General features: G+C 50.7%; 1 protein-coding gene across 4 annotated transcripts in view; it reads left to right on the forward strand.

Annotated features, from left to right (window-relative positions):
- Positions 1-1,786: 1,786 nt before the first annotated feature.
- Positions 1,787-22,341, forward strand: part of Mknk1 (MAPK interacting serine/threonine kinase 1) — a 42,623-nt gene continuing 22,068 nt past the window's right edge. For 2 of the 4 annotated variants that reach the window (XM_051171144.1, XM_051171147.1), the window contains exons 1-3: positions 10,009-10,124; positions 19,516-19,622; positions 21,696-21,797. In XM_051171144.1, coding sequence (XP_051027101.1) covers positions 19,607-19,622; positions 21,696-21,797 — 118 coding nt within the window. In that variant the 5' untranslated portion in view covers positions 10,009-10,124; positions 19,516-19,606. Of the gene's footprint in view, positions 1,820-9,991; positions 10,125-19,515; positions 19,623-21,695; positions 21,798-22,341 lie in introns of those variants that run through there. The other 2 variants (XM_051171146.1, XM_051171145.1) reach the window with 2 other exon arrangements.

Consider the following 22,341-nt stretch of genomic DNA (forward strand, 5'->3'; position numbering starts at 1 on the left):
ATGCCCAGAGCCCAGCATTCTAAAAGTGGTGTTCTCAAACCTGTTACAAACCATTATCTCTTTGGTCACTGGACGTTTTAACTGTTAGCAAGTCCACATATATTATGGAAGTAAGAGATTTATCTCAAAGTTGAGGTGTCTGGAAATACATTAGGAAGCACATATGCACGCGCGCGCACTTGCTTTAAGAGACTTGAGAGGGGCGTTTAGAGGACAAAGAGGGAAAAATGTCCACCTGAGTCATGAGAGAAAAGAGACTCTCTCACTCAAACAGGCAGAGCCTAGCAAAGCCAGGCCTTTGTCGTTCTGTCGGCTCAGGATCTGCACCAATCTTTGGGTCAGAGAACAGAAAATAAGCTATGCTCTCCTCCCTGGGGCAGAACATCCCCCACTGAGGAAATGATGTTGAACGGCCTGTGGCTTTCGTGAATGTCCCCTGCTGCCACACTATGGAGTTATGGGATGTAGTAGAATAATCCAGAAGGTCTGAGTTCTGCATGGTTTGCCCTCCTTCCTGGGAGCCACCCACCCACCCGAAAAATCCTCATCCAATGTTAATTAATCAAGGTTACCACATGTGGGGAGACGTGCGGGAGTGGGGGCTAGTAACTCTGAGACTCTGGACCTCAGTATATTTCTGAGTGACTCGGGACCAGTTGGCCATTAAGAGTTGGGGAGTAAACTAGAAAGGCCTGTAAGGACATGATGCTTAGTGGGCCTGGGAGGTTATAATTGGAAGAGATTGTAATATACAGCCTTTGGGTAGGACTCAAATAGAAAATAGACTAAATACAAAAGGGGTGAGAGAAGACACCCCTTTCCAATCTTCATCAAGATAGTTAAACACACCGACCAGAAGAGAAGAGAGAACAAATGTTTTCGAGACGAGTGGTGGGAAACCTAGAAGCTCTTTAAGAGCCTTGCTCACCAGACCCAAACAACAGTACTGAATGGGATAGAGATGTTTACTTCACCACACAGGGAAAACTACGTCAGAACCCGGAACTGAAGCCAAGCAGTGGTCCTCCCCTCTCAGGCACCTGCAGCCTGTGGAAGTGAGGCAGGGAGACTGGTTGAGGTGCTAATCTAATTAGTACACACACACACACACACACACACACACACACACACACACACACACACACACACACACGGCAGAAGAAAAAGATCTTTAACAACATTTGTTTTAACTGGTTTAGTGGCACACGCCTTTAATCCCAGCACTCGGGAGGCACAGGTAAGTTTGAGACCAGCCTGGCCTACATAGTCAGTTCTAGGACAGCCAGGGCTATCTAGTGAGACTGTTTCAAAAAACAAAAAGGTTTTAATTACTGAAAGTAGTATTTTATTCAAACCCTCGTGAAATCCTGTATACACAGACCTTTATAGAAATTGTATAGGCATGCCTGGTGGTGTGCGTCTGTAATCACACAACTCTGGAGACTGAGTCAGACTGAGGCCAGGGTAAATCGCAAGGCCTTGTCTCAAAATAAACTTCACTTAACAAAGCTGCCCTCAGGTTCATAACAAGGCTCTGTCCTGGCTCGCAGAAGCAACTATTGGCACATGAGGGGTCTTCCTCTTTCCACTTGAAAAATTTAAGACACACTAGCCAGCAGCAACCTGCCAAAGCTCAGATAGGCCGCCCCAGCGCTTGCCTCTTGCCACGTTTGGCCCCCAGGGCGCAGGCGTGACTCCTCCCCTCACGCCCCTTTCTGCCCAGGCCCTCCCCCTCCAGTCTAACCCCGCCTCTTCCGCGTTCTCGACAGAGACCTGCAGGTGGGGGTGCGCGCGGCCGCTCCCGCGGTGGTCAGCTAAGGTAAAAAGTGAGACAGCGAGGAGTCCCTCCGCGGGAACCCGGGCTGGGGTCTGGAGAGTAGCGGTGCGCCCGGGAGGGGCAGCCGGGGCCTTCTGAGCAGCTCGAGGTCATGACCCGATTCCTCCGTGGAGGGGCAGCCGAAGGGGGACATCCTTTTAGGGCTGTCCTCAGAGCTGTTTCCCTGCCCAGACTCCAGCGTGTAAAATCCCATTCCGGGGCTCTCAGCCCGTGCCCAGGGACACGCTTGGATTGTGACGGGTCGGGACCCAGTGTGTACCGGCGGTGGGAGCTCAGCCTTTATGGGGTTTGAGCCTTAGACCAAACCAAGGAAGGATCCACTCAAAGCTGTTGCAGGGCTCAAGGCTCAGACAGTCCACTGGCATGAGCGCGTTTAAAATATGTGTACTTCGTTGTGTTAAATTAACTGTTTCCACTTATCTTGCAATACAGTGTTTAAAAGCCCATGCCACATTTTTTTTTTTCAGCAGAGAGAATTAGGAGTGTGGGTAGGATGCAGTCTCTCTCCTAGCTGTAGGATTGTGGACTGTAAGAGTCTAGAAATGAGCGTGGGAGTGCTTGACTTTGGGGGTGAGCCAGGCTTTCCCATCTCCTGGGATATATATTGTATCCTAGGACAACTCAGTTTCTCTCCCGGAGCTTTCTCTCTATTAAAATGGGTAGGATAATGTCATCGTGAGGGTTAAGTATGATTACGTGTAAATTGGCCTACATGCAATAGGTACCGATACACAAATAACTGTTGGGATTTCTAGGAAAGAGTGTTTTGATCTGGCATATTTCAGGGAGGCCCTAGGGGGAAAGCTGACGTAACCGGAGCCTCGGAGCCTCTGTGGGATTTACCGGTGGACTTGACCTTGTAGTATGAGGAGGGGGCTGAACCGTGTTGACCACAGGCCGTGCGTGTGCCAAGCACAAGCTGAGTGCCTAGTGTCTCCCTGGATCCGCAACCATCAAGCCAAAGAGCTTCAGCCCACCGTCCTCAGCTTCAAGCCTTCTAAAGGGGCCTGGGCTGGGTGGGAGTGATACCGAAGGATAGATGCAGGGGCGGAGCTGTGTACAGAAGTCAGCTGGTGGGAACTTCCGAGCCCCTCCCTCGCACCTGCGCCCACCACAGCGTTCCTCCTTTTATATAACCAGGGGTCTTTGGCTTGTGTGGGAATGTCATTGCCCTGGAGCTTTAGAATATTTGGCCATCAGAGGGCCTGGCAACAGCCAGCCAAACCATGGGGAGAGAAGTTCTGAGAACAAGCTGGCACATTGCAGCAGCACATGCTTAGCCAGGGAGAGCGTGGTCTCCCGTTGTGTGGTCTGGAGCAATTCAACAATATGGCACCTTCTTGCAGCCACTCCCTGGGTGCTCACAGCACATCTTATGACCTTCTTGGTGACGCCTCTCACCCTCCTGCTGGATGAGATGCTCCCATTCCAGTCTCCTGTAGCAGAGACTGAACTTTCAATAGAATTCTTAGCAAAGTCTGTCTTGGGGTATGCAAGGAGCCAGGTCCGTGTCATACCTCCTCTTCCTGGCACAGGACTGGCACATAGTAGGTCTCTGTAATGCTTGTGGTTAAATGAGTCAGTGACCTCTTTTTTTTATCTTCTCGCTTTGGTTCTTGTTTTACAAGCTGACAGGATTAGGAGGAGACCTTGTGTTTTCCTTCGTGGCTGAGGAGGGCCCTGGTTTAGATGGATGATGCCCTACTTACAAGCATCAGGGGCACAGAGGTGCAGGAATTCATCAGGAGCCAAGCTTCTTCGTGGCTGTTATTGATTTCAGGCCCTGGTTTTGCTGTTGTTAAATTTAGTTATGAGAGAGGTTGTGCTGTGTTCAGGGACCTGTATAGTGTGTGATATAGTTCATGCAAGGGAAAGCTCACAGGTGGCTGACTAATCAATTGTTCTGCCCTTGGCCTTGGTAAACAGTAGTCCTTTCCATGTGGGACCAGCAACTACAAATTCACATTTTTCCTTGCCAACAGCCCCAGCATATGGAACAGAAAGTTTTTTGTTGATCATAGGATGTGAGTGTGTGTGTGTGTGAGTGTGTGTATGTGTGTGTGTGAGAGTGAGTGTGTGTGTATGTGAGTGAGTGTGAGTGTGTGTGTGAATGTGTGTGTGAGTGTGTGTGTATGTGAGTTGAGTGTGTGTGTGAATATGTGAGTGTATGTGAATGTGTGTCTGAGTGAATGTGTGAGTGTATGTGAGTGAGTGTGTGTGTGTGTGTGTAGGTGCCCAAGTCCATCAGAAGAGAGTATTGGGTTCTCTAGAGCTGGAGTTACACATCATTTTGAGCCACTCAGCATGTATGCTGGGAATTGAACTCAGGTCCTTTGCAAGAGCAGCACATGCCCTTAACCGCTGAGCCATCTTTCTGGCTCATTACAAAAAAAAATTTTTTAAGTTATTAATTTTAATTCTTTAGGATGGAATTTCTCTGTGATGCCAAGGCTGCCCTCCAGTTACTAAGCTTACCCTGTCTATGAGGCCTCCCCAGCTCTACATGGTTGATGAAGCTAACATTATCAAGGACTCACTATGAACTGGACTATAGTTTTAAGTACCTTAAGCTATTTTATAGACTCAGAAACCAAAGCAGATAGGAATCATTTCCATTGTTAGGTCCTCTAGTCTGGGTTTTTAGTATGGTTGTAATGGTAGTCATCTACCCAATGGGGTGGACAAGCTCTCTGGAGAGCTTGCTCCGGGAGCCCTCTTCCTCAGAGAGTGGAAGCCATCCTTCCAGCAGCATCTCCCTGCATGCTGAAGAGATGTCCCAAGAGGAGTCCAAGATGTCCCAGCGGGGTGGACAGAGGAATGAAGCAAGTCCACATGAGCATTAGTAGATCTGAGCTTGGAAATATGAATATACTTAGAAGAGTGCTGGGCTGGCGCTATCACTCAGTGGTAGATCCCTGGCCTAGCGCTCACAAGGCTCTGACTGTGATCCCCAGGAACACAAAAACCGTCTGTTTATTGTTGGCCAGTAAAATGCACAGCTTTAGGGAAAACTCAGTCCTGGACCTTTCAGTAAAGATTCCCAATGTAAGATGGGAAGATTCCATTCAGCAACATATACGACGCTCTTGCCGCGAGGACTGAGAAATAAGCACCAAGGACAAGGACGTATTATTTGCTCTCCTACAGGGAACTGTCTCCTCAAAGCCTTCTCTCTCGTGCATAGCTAGGAGGATGGATCAGTACATAAATAGCTGATGGCTGGAGTAAAGAAGGTCAGAATGTGAAACCAAGTGGGAGTTTGTGGGGAGGAGAAATCAGTCCCTGCACAGCCAGATTCCTGATGGAGAAGTTCAGCTGGAACATGGAGGGAGCAGCTCGTTCCTGGGAGAAAGGGCAGCTGGAGCCATGTCTGGAGGCGGAAACATATGGGAAGGCACGCGCGCGCACACACACACACACACACACACACACACACAAACACACACACGGGCACAGGCACACAGGGGAAGAGAAGGAATTCTACTGTGCCCTGTGGGGAGAGAAGAACACTAGCATTCATCGTGTCAGCTCTGTGGCCTGCAATGAGCCACATAGTTTACACACTATAATTTACTTAATCCTCACAACCTCTGTAATAGAGGGATATTTATCCCCAATTTAAAGACTAGGAAACCAGACCTCAGAAGGATTAAAGTAGCTTTGCTAAGGCCGGGTAGCCAGGAAGCGACACCATGGTTCATACCAACTTAGGAAAGTGGATTCCAAGGCTCGTTTTATTTCCCTTGTGCCACAGGGCTCTGGGTGTCCTGGCAAGGCCTCTGTTGACTGTGGCTGTGGGACAGAGGCTGAATGGAACAAAGAAGCTTCCAGAATAGGGATGTGAATGAGGAAGCTTTAACTGGGAAACCCAGGAGATAACACGTCTAAGTCTGCTTGTGTAGGTTATCTGGCTTGCACTCATGGCTGCTGTCATGATTCTGTCATTCAGTGCCCTGAGCTCCTGGAGTTTATAGAGGCTGTGGGCACCCTTGGATTTCTGCTACAGATCCTGAGACACAATTGGCAGTATCATAGCACTTCAGTTTTGTTTTGTTTTTTCCACCATGTGTCTGAAATGGACAGAGCAGGAGCCTGGCCTTCGGTCATCCTCATTGTGTTTTTGTCTTCTTCCCCGGCATACAGGGCTCACTTGAGAGGTCTTCTTATGCCGTGTGTTGCTTTGCTTTCCCCGCCTTGGGGCTGTCTGAAGATAAAGTAGATAGGATGGACCTGGATTCAGAAAGAAGGGTTTAAATTCCAGACCCTCCCCCCCCCCCCCCCCCCCCCCCCCCCCCACCCCCCCGTGGCCAAGCAATAGGCAGAGCACAAACTTTAAGTTAGTCTGTCTGGGTTTGAGCCCTGCCTCTGTCACCTACTAGCTGTTTGACTAGGACAGGTTTTTTAACTTTGCCTAGTTTCAGATTTCTTCATCTGGAAAATAGGGTGCAGATATTGTCTACCTTGTGGGGCTGCTATGAAAACTAAAATGACATTAAACAGCTCGGTAGTAGATTCTTAGTAAAGGATAGTTGTATCAGTGGCGATATTACTAATTGCGTCAGTACCCGGCAGTGGTACTGGTTTCATAGGGAGTACATCTTAGGGCCGTTCTCTCCACTGCCTTACTCTGACATTGCTGTTTTCTCTCTTCCTTGCCCAAACTTGGAGACGCAAGGTGACTCCATCACAGGGTTCCAAAGCACCACGGAAAGTACCTGGTGGGAAGCAGTGGCTTGATAGAAAACTCTGACGTGGCTCGTGTTTTCCACACCTCTCTCCACAGTAAATGGGAGCAGAGCAGGTGTTCATTTCCTTTTCCGCAGCCTTCAGCAAGGGCAGCAAGCAAGGCCTCTCCAGTTCCCATGCCAAAAAAAACAACAATATGGTGTCTCCAGGAAGTGCTGTCTAATTTAGCTCCTCCCGGCTTAAACCCCCCCCCCCCCATACACACACACACACACATCCCTCCCCCATGCCTGGCCTTCACCTGAGTGCGTTCCTATTGTTCTGTTCCCCATGAATATGGAAAAGTTCCCTCTGATTATAAAGAGGGGATGAGATCAAGATTTTCTCATGAGAGCCTTTTCTGTACTTAAAGCCAGAATCCAGTTAGGCCTCATCTTCGCTTCTCCAGGCTACACCACCTGGCTGCTTTCACCTCATCCTCAAAACCTATTTTCCGTCGCTTGGATCCCGTTGGTTATGGTTCTTTTCTCTCTCCAAGGTTTTCCCTCTTCCTGGTGGTGGCCCAGACTGTGCTCAGTCTGCTAATAAGAGTCCAGCTAAAACAGGTTAAGGGGAGGATGCTTCAGAGGTCTCTGACTCATTAAGGCAACAGCGTTGTGCCAGGTGGAGGGACCCAGAGCCGACTCAGGTTAGTCGTGTGATAAAGCATCACAGATGCTCCGGGTGAGTTTCCCACACGCGTGGGAAGCTGGGAATGATTTAAGGCAGTCAGGTAGAAGCAGCCGGTGGGCCCCTTTGCCTGGACTGCAGGTAAAGACTTCTGGAAAAGAGGGTAAGCGTAGTATAGGACGACAGATCTGGGCAGCGAAGGGAGGCCCGAGTCACCCCTGCAGAGGCAGTGGCACCTGTTAGACATCAGGCTCCGGTGGGCTTTTGGGATCAAGGGTGGCTTTTGCCTTGTCTGCGTGCCCCAGATGATCTCTGTCTTGAAAGTCAAGTGATGGATCCCTTGAGTCTCAAGCTCTTGGTGAAGAGGGGAAGAGGCGCAAAGGAGTTAGGAGTGATCGGGCTAACTGGGCTCTTAGATTCCTGTGTGGACAGCTAGAAGAGCCAACCCCCCTCTCTGCTTCTGGCCTTTCTGACACCATGTTCTCTCCTGCTGTAGTTTCCAGGGTGTGTAGATTGCTTTCCAGAGCTGCAGTTGCCATGGGGAAGCTGCCTCACCAAGTATGTTAATGGGAGCTATGCAGTGCCTCATAAACGCCAGGCATGGGTGTCACAGTTTGATAGGTACACTCTAATTGTCACAGCACGTTATTGTCCCTGTTTTGTAGATGATGGCGGTGAAGAGGGATTAAGGCGTACGTCCACTGCTGCCTTGCTAGTGGATGCCAGGGCTGGACACTAAATCTAGGACCTAGTGTTGGAAAGCCCGTTTGCTTTCCACTTCCTCAGCTCTAGAGTGGCTCCAAATGGCTGTAGTGGAACTCTGAATCTTGCTTTTGTTTATTTTTACAGTAGACTAGTTGTTGGCAAACTATAGTTTGCGACCTTTTTTTTTTCTTTTTTTTGGTAGACACTGCGAACTAAAAGTGATTTCTTGCAGTTTTAAGTGTTCGGAGATGGAGAATCAAAGGAGGTAAACATTTTGGGAGACATGAAAAGTATGTGAAATTCAATCTGCAGTATCCATAATTAAAGTTTAGTTGACATAGCCGGGCGTGGTGGCGCACGCCTTTAATCCCAGCACTCGGGAGGCAGAGGCAGGTGGATCGCTGTGAGTTCGAGGCCAGCCTGGTCTACAAAGTGAGTCCAGGATGGCCAAGGCTACACAAAGAAACTCTGTCTCGAAAAACCAAAAAAAAAAAAAAAAAAAAAGTTTAGTTGACATGTGTCATAATCATCCATTTATGTACAATCTGTGGCTGCACTTTTCCCTAAAAAGGCAAAACTGAGCAACTGAAGCAACAACCATGCGGCACACAAAGTGTGAAATAGTTACTGTCTGGCCCTTTACAGCAAAACAATTGCTAGCCTCTAGTAGCACTAAAGGCAGCAGGTTAAAGGTCATAGGTTAAAGGCTAACTCTGGAAAGGCAGTCGTGGCCACAGGAAATCATATCAGCCAGGCTTCCCTGTGTTCTAGGAATAGTCTCACCGAGCCTGGGAGAGTCCTTTGGGGATAAAAAGCCCAATAGATATGGCTGTCCAATGTGCTGAGGTCTCTGGCAAGCAATGAACAGGATACGTTGTGAAGGAAGCAATTCATTCAGATCCACTGGAGCCTGTTTGTGCCAGATACTTTATTAAATGCTAAAATATCTAAATGAAAATATCTACATCCTGCCTTTAAGGGGCTGGCAGGCTGGCGGGGGAATCCAGTGTGTGTTTTGTGTTGTAGTGGAAATGCCATGAGCTCGCTGAGATGCTGGGGGGAATAGAAAAGGAATTCTAGACTGCTTCTAGAGTTGGTAGGATCCTCTCAGTAATTTGCTATGGGCCTGGAAAGATAAGCAGGAACTCCCCTGCAGGGAGCAATAGATAAGGCTGAGGGAGAGGCCTGGCCACTTGAGCGTTTGGAACTTACGTGGATGGGGGAGAAATGACTTAATGGTTCCATGACTGGGTGACTGGCAGGATGATGTAACCAGATAGAGAAGGGGAGAAATCAGGAGGAAGGAAGCCATGGTGGGGGCTGGGGACGAGTCCAACTTGGGGAATGTGATTTGAGGTAACATTGAAATGCATCCAGGTTCCAGTTAGAAACCTTAGAAATTTTGGCACAGAAGCCCAGAATTCAGACTTAAGCACATTTTCAGTGCTCCTCCCCAGAGAAAAGGGGAAGTGAAAGTGTGTTTCACAGAGCAAAAGTTGAGCAACTTGGACACATGATAACTAAAGCCAGGGGGTTAAAAATGGCACTGGGCCTACAGGAGATGAAGTCATCACATTGGGAATCAGCAATGACTGGTTTTGGCACAAAAGTGCCTCCGTTCTCACCACCTGCTGCTCTCAGGGTCTGCTTTATCTTGCTGGCACTGTTAACTCTTGCCTGTGAGACTTGGGCCTGGCCTCCAGGAGCCAGCAAGCAGTGAGGCATCTCTCACAAGCAAGCAGCTGGGAAGCATCAGCTGACGTGCTCTGTGTGAGACTCTCAGAGCCAAGAGAAGGGTCAACCTCCGTCATCGTGGCAAGTTGCACCTTTCAGTGTCTGTAGTCCTCAGTGGGAGCAAACCTGAAGTGTTTTTATTCAGACCCCTGACGAATCTTCCAGGGCTCAGCATCAGTATTTTCAGATATCCAGCGGTCAGCCCTTAAAGCCCGGGGGCATCTGTGTGTACATCTCCGTCCGTGTCACTGGCAGAGCTGGGGCACTAGGGCTGATCAGGGTCTCCTCTGGGCCTAGAGAAGCCAGCAGTTTCACACCCTCCCTCCGTCTGCTTCTTGAAGGTTGCCACACTGGATGAGGCAGATGGCAAACTGAAGGGCCTTAGCTGAACAGAGGCAGCGGGTAACTCCCTGTGGCTGGAAGACACCGACCTCGGAATTCCTCTCAACCTGCAGCTTCACGAGCTTCTCGGCTGAGTTGAAGAACCTTGTGGGTAAGGCTGGGTATACAGCTCACCTCCTCCCTTTTCTTTTTAAGTCACGTCCTTATTTTGTATTCGTTGGGGATGGGGGTGCCGTGCTGTGTGTGGAGGTCACAGGACAGCTTTCAAGGGTTAAGTTCTCTTCTTCTGCCACGTGGGTCCCAGGGGTGAGACTCAAGTCATCAAGATTGGAGACAGGTTCTTTTGTTTTTGGTTTTAAGTTTTTTTGAAACAGGGTTTCTCTGTGTAGCCTTGGCTGTCCTGAAACTCACTTTGTAGACCAGGCTGGCCTTGAACTCACAGAGATACACCTGCCTCTGCCTCCTGAGTGCTGGAATTAAAGGGCTATGCCACCGTCACCGCTGCCCTGCCGAGACAGGTTCTTTTATCCACTGAGCCATTATGGCAGCCCCCATTTTTCTTTTCACATTACTTTGTGTTGAACGTCTCCCATATTTCCAGAGAAAGGGGTGAGTTCAAGGTCATCTAAGCAGTTGATGGTTTTCAGTATTTGCTTGAGCACCTTGGCTTAGCCACCTCATGTCCCAGTAACTTCCAGTGGCAGCTACTTAGTGAACAGGATCACATTTCTTCTGGAACAAAATAGCAGAGCGACGTAAGGGAAGTAGAACAGTAAGTAAACGTGTTTATTTGCTTTTAACTATAAAAATAAAACTTCCACGTCATAACAAGATGAAGCCAAGTGCAGTAGAAGTGTGAAAAGTGAAATCCTTGTGCCTGTTGAATCTTGTTCTTCCCAAGGAAATGTTGGGAATTTCTTTTGTTTATTTATGTCTCACACATGGCTTGGATGCTGAGGTTGTGGTGTGTTCTGTGTTTTGCTCTAGCTGGAGGCCTCGGCATGCCTGGCAAGTTATCAGTCAAGAGCCAGTGATTGATTTGGGATACGTGAGGGTTGAGTAAGGTTGTTTTAGCCCGGCCTGTGCCTTTTCCTAATACTCAGCTGCTGTGTGTCACCTGTCCTCACCAGAAGCTTCCTGGTGGCCCTGTCATTTCCTCCTGCTCCCCACCTCTACCCTCCAAGCTCTCCCCCTTCTAAGATGGCACTACTGTTCTTACAGTTGCCTTTGGCTAAAAAAAACCATATATTCATACACCTGTGTTGAGGCCCCACTCTGTGGCTGGCTCCAGGAGCTAGAGAAGAACCAAATGGTGTCCCCTCTTCAGAGCATGGTCATAAACTGTGACTCCTCCACTGCCTTCCAGTCGTTTGGCAGGACTATTTCTGTCTCTGTGGCTTCTTCCCTTCCTACCCCCGCCACCCTTGCCTCTGGTGTAGGCCTTCCTTACCTCTCTCTGGTTTGTCCCAGCCTCAGTCTACCCTGTCTCTGAGCGGTTGCTGTTTGCACTGCATACCGTAGCCAGCTGGGAGGCCACCCAGGAGCGCTCCCGACTCCCTCCTCATTGCCTAGAACACAGGGTCACAAGTGTGCCCCACAGAAACCCTTCCGGGGGATCTGCAGGACCAGAACTCTTTAAAGTAGTGACCTAGTATTATTCGTTGCTGCATAGCGACAGTGAGGAAACTGCTGGCGCCGTTGCACAGGTCAGGGCAGTGGTGCAGAGCTGTGCCTGCAGCCGTGCTGTCCCTCACTGCCACCTACTGAGAGTGTCGTTGATGAAGCAGCAGAAGGTGGTAATTTTGCTGAATCTCACCTGAGGACCATCTTCCGGCACTCTATATGACGTATAGAAGGTGCATGTCCAGGGCACAACAATGGTGTGCCAAGGAATGGTGCCTGTCGCACTGTTTGAGTTGTAAGCTGAGCAAAAAGCAGCTGTTGTCACTCTTCCACAGAAGAGTGACTGTTGGTATCAAAGGTCAAAAGAAGGCAGGGACCAGTGTTGGAGGGTGCTGTGAACTGTATTAATGAGCTTGGATGGCTAGCGTAGCCTGCTGTCATCAGACTTTACACTGTGCTCCCTTCCCAAGCCCTGCCCTTTACTACTGCCTCATTTCATAGTCTGTAAACACACACTTCCTGTTCCTGCTTCTGCATCCCTCTGATGTCATTCCTTCCACCCAGAATTGCAATATGGTTGTGAAGGCTCCTTGTGATCCTAAGATCCAAGCAGAGGGAGAAGATGGGTCTGAGTGTCTGGGCATCTGAGTACCACAGCCTTCTTCAGGGCCTGCAAAGTATCACCCTAATGCCAATTTCACTGCAGCTGATTTGAACCGCATGGCCCAGCCTTTCTGAACATGAAAGCCGAGAGGAAAAAACCCTCCAGCTCTGTGGGCTCTCACAGACTTTCCTCTGATGAAGCTAATTTCATATATGGCCCCTGGCATTTATTGTCTGTTAAATTTGACCAGCTTCTGCTCAAATATACCCTCTCCTTTTCCCTTATACCTTGCGATGTCGTCAGAAACCACATCCAGCAATTCCCACGTCAGACGGGAGAAGATTGTCACCTTATATACTTCATTCTGGACTGGCATGAAAAATGTGGTTAGACATTGGCTTGTAGTTCATCTTCTATAAAATGACAAAACACAAAATACTACATTACCTCAGAGCAAGAAGAGACTTCTGGAAGGTTGAAGTTAATGCAGCAGTGAGGATGCGACTCTTAGGCCTTTGAGATTATAAAAGCTAGAAGAGAGCTGCCCAGCCCTTTGGACACTGGAGCACATTCAAGAAATACTTGTGTGAACAGTGAGCCGAGGGGCTGGAGGCCTGCTAAGATATCAGTACTTCTGTGAACAGTGAGCGGAGGGGCTGGAGGCCTGCTGAGATATCAGAGCCTCAATAGCACATGCCTTAGAGTTTCTGTTGCGGTGCAGTGGTGAAAAAGCAAGTTGGGGAGGAAAAGTTTTATTTCAGGGTACACTTCTAGGTAACAGCCCATCACTGAGGGGAGTCAGGGCAGGAACTCAAACAAGACAGGAACCTGGAGGCAGGAGCTGATGCAGAGGCCACAGAGGGGCGCTGCTTACAGGCTTGCTCCCTATAGCTTGCTCAACCTGCTTTCTTATAGAACCCAGAACCACCAGGCCAGGGGTGGCCCCATCAACAGTGGGCTGGGCCCTCCCAGCATTAAACACTAATTAAGAAAATGCCCTACACCCAGATATTATGGAGGCATTTTCTCAATTGAGGTTCCCTCCTTTCAGACGACTCTAGTTTGTGTCAAGTTAACAGAAGACTAGCCAGCACAGTACCAAGTCAAGAAGCCCTGTACCAAGATTCATAAGCAATAGCATTGGTGCCTGGTTGTCACCAGCTGTCACCTTTGCCTTCCAGCATTTTGTTTGAGAACAGTGTCATGACAGGTTAGAAGCTTAAATTCTTGAGCCAGACTCTAGGCTTCAATTCTAGCCCTGCCGCTTACTCACCGCGTGGTCATGGGAGTGTCACTCTTTGCCCATTTGTATCAGTTTCCTCATTTGTAAAATGTGGAATGCTTACCTCAGAGTTGAGAAGCCTGCACCAGTGAGTGTGTAGAGTGTAGTACTGGTAAAGGGCTTCAGACATGGCCTGGCACATGAGGGACACGGGAGAATGTGCACTGTGTGTGTTATGGTGTGCACCAGCATACCGTCTGTTGCTACAGAGGCACAGATGACCCCGATCTTTCTTGTCCCCTCTTCCCTTGTCTCACATGGCTTACTGAACTCCTTCCTTACGTGCCTGCCAAACTTCCTTCAGTTCCTCCATTTCCTTTTTTGTTTATGGTTGTATTACGGTTTGTGATGAGGATGGGACCAGGGTCCACAGTCATTCCTACTAAGCTACTCCCAGCCCCCTCAGTTTCCTCCCATTGTCCGTTCTCCTCAGCTGACCCTGAGGACACAGCTGGATTTGTCTGTGATTGCTTCCCCACCCCCACCCCCCTCCCCTCCCAGTTCTTCCTTTTCTAGAAAGCCCTTGCAGATGAAGAAAGTACTCAGACAGGTCGGGATCCTCCAAGAGCTGCGGAGTTGGGTCAGGGAGGTAAATAAGAGCTGTTTGCAAAGTCGAGTTAACCAGATGACCCTCCGACATCCTACATGAGATGTCACAGCTGGTGATCTGGATATAGACTCTATCAAGGAATGGAGTGCACATCTGGTAACCTGGGGGAAAGTAGGCCTGATGAGTCAGACTCTATTGAGAAATGGCAGCTATTTTGGAAAGTAGACCTTGAGGTTATCTGCTGTTGTTATCATGGGTTGTGTCCCCACCCCCAGCACTCCCTGGCATCTCCTAATTGCTCTGAGTGAAGGTGCCAGGCTAAGTCTTAGATCCCTTCTAAGTGCAATCTGCTCATGTGGGTGTACACATGTGCGTGGTCCATACCTGTAAGTGCAGATATACATTGCACACAGAGGTGTGGAGGCAGGAGGTTGACGCTGACTATCTTCCTCAGTTGCTCTCCAGCTTTTTTTAGACAGGGTCTCATTTTGTAGGCCTGCCTTGACTCTTGATTTGTAGACCAGACTGACCTTGAACTCACAAAGATCTGCCTGCCTCTGCCTCCTGAGTGCTGGGATTAAAGGTGTACATCCAGCTAAATGTTGAATTTTTATACAGAGAAATCTAGACACAATTTGAAAAACTGTGATTAACCTCGAATTTGATAAAAGTTTTTTTTCCTTCCCCACTGTTGAACATCAAACCCAAGGCCTTGAGCATGCTAAGTCAGAGCCCAGCCACTGAGCTCCATGCACCACCCCAACCCTGAGCTCCATGCACCACCACCCCAACCCTGAGCTCCATGCACCACCACCCCAACCCTGAGCTCCATGCACCACCACCCCAACCCTGAGCTCCATGCACCACCACACCAACCCTGAGCTCCATGCACCACACCAACCCTGAGCTCCATGCACCACCCCAACCCTGAGCTCCATGCACCACCACCCCAACCCTGAGCTCCATGCACCACCACCCCAACCCTGAGCTCCATGCACCACCACCCCAACCCTGAGCTCCATGCACCACCACCCCCCCAACCCTGAGCTCCATGCATCACCCCAACCCTGAGCTCCATGCACCACCACCCCAACCCTGAGCTCCATGCACCACCCCAACCCTGAGCTCCATGCACCACCACACCAACCCTGAGCTCCATGCACCACCACCCCAACCCTGAGCTCCATGCATCACCCCAACCCTGAGCTCCATGCACCACCACCCCAACCCTGAGCTCCATGCACCACCCCAACCCTGAGCTCCATGCACCACCACACCAACCCTGAGCTCCATGCACCACCACCCCAACCCTGAGCTCCATGCACCACCCCAACCCTGAGCTCCATGCACCACCACACCAACCCTGAGCTCCATGCACCACCACCCCAACCCTGAGCTCCATGCACCACCACCCCAACCCTGAGCTCCATGCACCACCACCCCAACCCTGAGCTCCATGCACCACCCCAACCCTGAGCTCCATGCACCACCACACCAACCCTGAGCTCCATGCACCACCACCCCAACCCTGAGCTCCATGCACCACCACCCCACCCTGAGCTCCATGCACCACCCCAACCCTGAGCTCCATGCACCACCACCCCAACCCTGAACTCCATGCACCACCACCCCAACCCTGAGCTCCATGCACCACCACACCAACCCTGAGCTCCATGCACCACCCCAACCCTGAGCTCCATGCACCACCACCCCAACCCTGAGCTCCATGCACCACCACCCCAACCCTGAGCTCCATGCACCACCACCCCAACCCTGAGCTCCATGCACCACCACCCCAACCCTGAGCTCCATGCACCACCACCCCAACCCTGAGCTCCATGCACCACCACCCAACCCTGAGCTCCATGCACCACCCCAACCCTGAGCTCCATGCACCACCACCCCAACCCTGAGCTCCATGCATCACCCCAACCCTGAGCTCCATGCACCACCACCCCAACCCTGAGCTCCATGCACCACCCCAACCCTGAGCTCCATGCACCACCACCCCAACCCTGAGCTCCATGCACCACCACACCAACCCTGAGCTCCATGCACCACCACCCCAACCCTGAGCTCCATGCACCACCCCAACCCTGAGCTCCATGCACCACCCCAACCCTGAGCTCCATGCACCACCCCAACCCTGAGCTCCATGCACCACCACCCCAACCCTGAGCTCCATGCATCACCCCAACCCTGAGCTCCATGCACCACCACCCCAACCCTGAGCTCCATGCACCACCCCAACCCTGAGCTCCATGCACCACCACCCAACCCTGAGCTCCATGCACCACCACCCCAACCCTGAGCTCCATGCATCACACCAACCCTGAGCTCCATGCACCACCACCCCAACCCTGAGCTCCATGCACCACCCCAACCCTGAGCTCCATGCACCACCACCCCAACCCTGAGCTCCATCCACCACCCCAACCCTGAGCTCCATGCACCACCACCCAACCTGAGCTCCATGCACCACCACCCCAACCCTGAGCTCCATGCACCACACCAACCCTGAGCTCCATGCACCACCCCAACCCTGAGCTCCATGCACCACCACCCCAACCCTGAGCTCCATGCACCACCCCAACCCTGAGCTCCATGCACCACCACCCCAACCCTGAGCTCATGCACCACCACCCCAACCCTGAGCTCCATGCACCACCCCAACCCTGAGCTCCATGCACCACCACACCAACCCTGAGCTCCATGCACCACCCCAACCCTGAGCTCCATGCACCACCACACCAACCCTGAGCTCCATGCACCACCCCAACCCTGAGCTCCATGCACCACCACCCCAACCCTGAGCTCCATGCATCACCCCAACCCTGAGCTCCATGCACCACCACCCCAACCCTGAGCTCCATGCACCACCCAACCCTGAGCTCCATGCACCACCACCCCAACCCTGAGCTCCATGCACCACCACCCCAACCCTGAGCTCCATGCATCACACCAACCCTGAGCTCCATGCACCACCACCCCAACCCTGAGCTCCATGCACCACCCCAACCCTGAGCTCCATGCACCACCACCCCAACCCTGAGCTCCATGCACCACCCCAACCCTGAGCTCCATGCACCACCACCCCAACCCTGAGCTCCATGCACCACCACCCCAACCCTGAGCTCCATGCACCACACCAACCCTGAGCTCCATGCACCACCCCAACCCTGAGCTCCATGCACCACCACACCAACCCTGAGCTCCATGCACCACCCCAACCCTGAGCTCCATGCACCACCACACCAACCCTGAGCTCCATGCACCACCACCCCAACCCTGAGCTCCATGCACCACCACCCCAACCCTGAGCTCCATGCACCACACCAACCCTGAGCTCCATGCACCACCACCCCAACCCTGAGCTCCATGCACCACCACACCAACCCTGAGCTCCATGCACCACCACACCAACCCTGAGCTCCATGCACCACACCAACCCTGAGCTCCATGCACCACCACACCAACCCTGAGCTCCATGCACCACCCCAACCCTGAGCTCCATGCACCACCACCAGCCCATTTCTTTTGTTCAAAGTAAAATTTGATCCAGACAATAATGGGGTAAAATGATAAATTTCAGTCACATATAATTTGTAAAATCTTGAAAAGAATGAAGAGGGAAATAAAAACCACCATCACATAGAGCATGACCATAAATTAAAAATGACTCAAAAGACTGTGTAGACTGCCCGTTATAACACTATCTGCTTTGTTGGCATTCTTTAGATTATAATATTAACAGGCTCACGTGTTTCTGCCTGGACTTCCCATTTCTATTATATGTCTGTGTGTGTGCATACATACCTATGCACACATAATACAGTTTTTGAAGCACATTTGCATTTCACTGTATCATTGGGATCTTATAACAACCTGGCAAGTAGACAGGGATGATGCACATGTAAACTTATTCTCAAGATGAAAGAACAAGGGTTTTGTTTTGGTTTGGTTTGGTTGTTGTTTCTTTTTAAGACAGGGTTTCTCTGTGTAGTCTTGGCTGTCCTGGCCCAGCTCTATAGACCAGGCTGGCCTTGACCTCACAGAGATCCACCTGCCTCTGCCTCACCAAGTACTGGGATTACAGGCATGATGCCTGGCAGAACTAAGGATTCTTTTTTTTTTTTTTTTTATGTACATTGGTGTTTTGCCTGCATGTATGTATGTGTGAGGGTGTCAGATACCCCAGAACAGGAGTTACAAACAGTTGTGAGATGCCATGTGGGTTCTGGGAATTGAACCCAGGTCCTTTGGAAGAGCAGCCAGTGCTCTTAACCACTGAGCCATTTCTCCAGCCCCCAGAACTAAGGATCTTAAGGGGAAGAGTTGCTCAACCTCCAGGCTGTCTGGTAATACCAGCAACAGAACATCTCCTTTGCTCTTTTGACCCAGGCCCAGGTGCCTTCCCTGTCTGAAGTGGGCCTCCCCTTATTCCGTGTGTGCCTCCCCCTTACCCCCGCCCTGGACACACAGATGGGGCCCCCGAGCCCTGCTGACCACTGCAGTCTGGAAAGTGCAAAGAACTGCTCACTTCCTTTCATGTTACGTAGTCTGAAAATGGACCAGTCTTCTTGAAAACAAGTTAAGGTCATTTTGTGTCTGAGACCTTTTTGGAGAGTGCAATAGAGTTGATGGGGTTCGTAATACAGAGCAGCCTTTCCCCACATCGTCTGCAATATATATATGCGTACCCACATTTCTTTCAGAGCATGCACTGTGCACTACAGGGGCCTGTGTGTCATGCACGCTATGCACCGTATACCATTTCTATTTCAGTACAGTTTGTGATGGAGGATATTCATCTGATGATCTACTGTGACTTTTTTTTAAGTATTTTATTTAATTTTTTTTAAATTTATGTGCATTGGTGTGAGGGTGTCAGATCTTGGAGTTACAGCCAGTTGTGAGCTGCCATGTGGGTGCTGGGAATTGAACCCGGGTCCTTTGGAAGAGCAGGCAGTGCTCTTAACCACTGAGCCATCTCTCCAGCCCAGATCTACTATGAGTTATAGAAGACACAAAGGGGGTGCATAGGGGACAGTGTAGGAACGCAGGGAATGATCAAGGCCAAAGAAAATCTGTCCTAGTGGAGCCTCTCTTGGAGGCTTGGGAGCAGAGGTGGGAGTACCAGCTACTAGTTCTACACGTGCCCCGTTTGCCTCATGCCTAACTGACTTCCCGAGGGATTGATTACACATTCATAGCTCATCTGGAACCATGGGGGAGCTGCATAGGATAAGGACTTTTGAGCTGGCTTTGATGGCCAGGAAGACTTCCTACAGCTGGGGACTCTGGCAGGCCAAGGTGCTGCATGATTGTGGGGGCTCCCCTGAGGATGCGTTTGTCCAGTGTCTGGGACATATGAACCAAGGTCTCCCTGATAGTACCAGGATGTGGTCCTGTGTGCTATGACGACAGGGTAAGTTAAGCATGCTTCTTTCATTTCACTGTTTTCCTACATTTTTCCTTCCTAGTTTCAAAAACAGCTCTCCCTCAACAAGTTCTGTTTGCAAGGAAAACCTTCCCCATTTGTCCCTCCTGGCGTGCCTTCTTCCATTGAGACCAATGCAGAATAGACCAGGTACTCTGTCTTTGTGTGTGAAGCCATAAAATCTAATATTGAGTGTGTGGCTCTGCCCAGGGGTATGCTGCTTCCACAGGAGGCTCCACAGTCCTGCTGCGCAGTAAAGAGCACGTATAAATTGCTGCTAACAGGGTTTTCTATCCAGAGCTGTAAGTATGTCTGAGGGTCCCCTGTGAGTCACAGTGCCGCCAGCTCGCCTGCTGTTCTCCACACTGCCTGCCTGTTGGCTGTTTGGTTTGTCCACAGGCCTCTAATCGGAGTGTGACCCGGGGAGGGTGAAGGAGCAGAAACCACATCTGCTCACTCTGCTCTGGGTTTGCAGCAATGGTGAGGAGATAGCTGGGAAAGGGACTGACACTAGACTGCATGCCACAGGGACTATAGTCTGGTTGTGTCCCAACCCATCCTGTTCCCCTCCCCCAAACCTTCAGAGATGAATGGCCTTGTGCTTTATTTCTGAAGAATTCCTCACAGCGTCCTGTCAGTGCATCTGGATGGCATTTTTTCTCGTAATTTGCCTTATGAGCGTGGGTACTAAAGTAGCAGCATTTAGTCATAGGGCGCTGGTGTCCCCAGGTAGAACTTGTGCTTGAAGCTCTTGGCAGGAATAATATTTTTTGATACTCTGTAGATTCTTTTTTATTCATGTTTTTCCCCCTTCTTCTCTATTCTGGAGTGTAATTGAGAACCTGTGGTTATCAGATCCCTAAAAATGGAAGGAGGGATGCATCTCCGCAGAGCTGTCAGGTGCTTGGCTACTGAGCTGCCTCCTTCGGGATTGCAGTGTTGGAAGTGCCATCCTGCATGCTTCTTGCTTCCCACTGCCAAGTGCCTCTCTGTGAGTGGCGCGCATACGGGCAGTGGCACTAAGCAGTCTTTCGTCGACTCCTTGCAGAAGGGCATGGGCCTTCCCCCCTCCTTGAGCAAAGAGCCAGATTCCATTTTTAAATTTCTCAGGTAAAACCCAACCCTCGGAGCCCGTGTTTATTGAAGTTTGGTGTAGAAGTCTCTCACTCCCTCCACCGTCAGCTCTCGGGTGCCTCTATTTTAGAGGGATGTGGAGGTTTAATCACCCTGGTGGGGATTTAGACCCAGAGACTTCAGAGAAATCTTATTATTTCTAACTGCAGGCAAAGAGTATTAAGGCCCCACTCCAGATCAGGGGCATGACATGTTCTCAAGTAATTTATCTTTAGCAGGGAAGTTAGAGTGGCCTAGAAACAAACCTGCGATTGGCTCCCACTGTTCCGCCTCTTCTCTGCCTCCTGCTGCTCCGCTCTGTCCTGACCCTTCCTGCCCAGTATGTCCTGTGTCTGTGTCTGCCAGCAGAGGAGCCAGGTGCCTGCCAGGGGGAAATGATGATGTGTTTGCAATAAGTGACCTCATCCAGCAGCCTGTCTCAGACTTGTCAGCTGCTGGCCTCCCTGCACCCCTTCACAGAAGGACCAGGGAAGAGAGAGGATGAGGAGGAGGCATTCTGTCTGTGCTCCTAGAGTGAAGAAATTGGGGGCTATTCCCATCCCAGCCGCCTTTCCCCCTTCCCCCCGCCCCCACCACCGGCCCCTTGTGTTAGCTTCAAGGATAAGGCAGATTCTCTAGGAGGCCTTTCACTGTCCCCAGTGCAGATCCATGGAAATACTGCTCATCTTTCTGATTTGCTGTCAGGTTCTGTCCCTGTCCCCTTCCTCCCCCAGGTCCTAGCCTCAGGGACCCTGCCTTTCTGATGACCACAGGTGGGCCCTGCTTGTAGATTGCTTGTTCTGTTTGGGGACTCTGGTTTGGCTGGTGGCAGATCTAAATCCATGTGCTAATGAGCCTGGCAAAAATGCAGGCTTCTGCTCGCCTCTCCTAATCTAGCTGCCTGTCTGAGTCCCTTCCCGCACTTAATGATCTCCTATAATGGCTTTGCCTTTAGTTGTGCCTCCTGGGTCCAAACAAATCAATATCCCTCACAGATATTTAAAAACCATCAGTATAAAGCTCCTGGGTCTCTCTCTTTTCTCCTTCTGGGTAAACTTATCGCTTGATCGGTACAGTGCAATTTCCCTTCTGTTCCGTCTTGTCTCCCAGAGATGGGCAGCAGCGAGCCCCTTCCCATCGTGGACAGTGACAAGAGGAGGAAGAAGAAGCGCAAGACCCGGGCTACCGACTCCCTGCCAGGAAAGTTTGAAGGTTGGTCCCTTACTCTTTTGTAGGTCTGGGTATGAGTGCTGCAGGAGGGAGAGGCGTCTCTCATATCACATCACCTTAGAACGAGCTCATCCATGTGATTAAGAAGACAGGAGTGAGTGAGAAGTGATCAAGAGGGAGAAAGAACAGGCAAACCTCAAGGGCAAGGCAGTGGTCTCAATGGTCTGAGCATTGCTTCAGTGGCAGGAAACCCCATCTGTGAGAGCTGAGGGCCTCGCTTGTGCCAGCTCCTCATCAGATGTGAGCCTTCTTCCTGTGGTTCCTGGAAGGCTAGAAGGCAGAAGAACAAGAGAAGAGGAAGTGAAAACTCCCAAGGCCACAGCTGCAGTGACACTGCAGTCTTCTCTAAGAGGGGAACTGGCCTCCCAGAGGCTGCAGCTATGTGTGCTGTAGGTGCTGCGTTCCCCCACCCACCCACCCAAAATCCATTGTATCCAGGGGGACATGATGTTGCATCATCAGACATTTGGATGCCCAGGTGCAAGGCACTAGGCTGGGGCCTGCCAGGGTTGTCTCTGGGCGCTCG

The sequence above is a fragment of the Acomys russatus genome, chromosome 29 (assembly GCF_903995435.1).
Source record: "Acomys russatus chromosome 29, mAcoRus1.1, whole genome shotgun sequence".
In the NCBI taxonomy this organism is placed as follows: domain Eukaryota; kingdom Metazoa; phylum Chordata; class Mammalia; order Rodentia; family Muridae; genus Acomys; species Acomys russatus.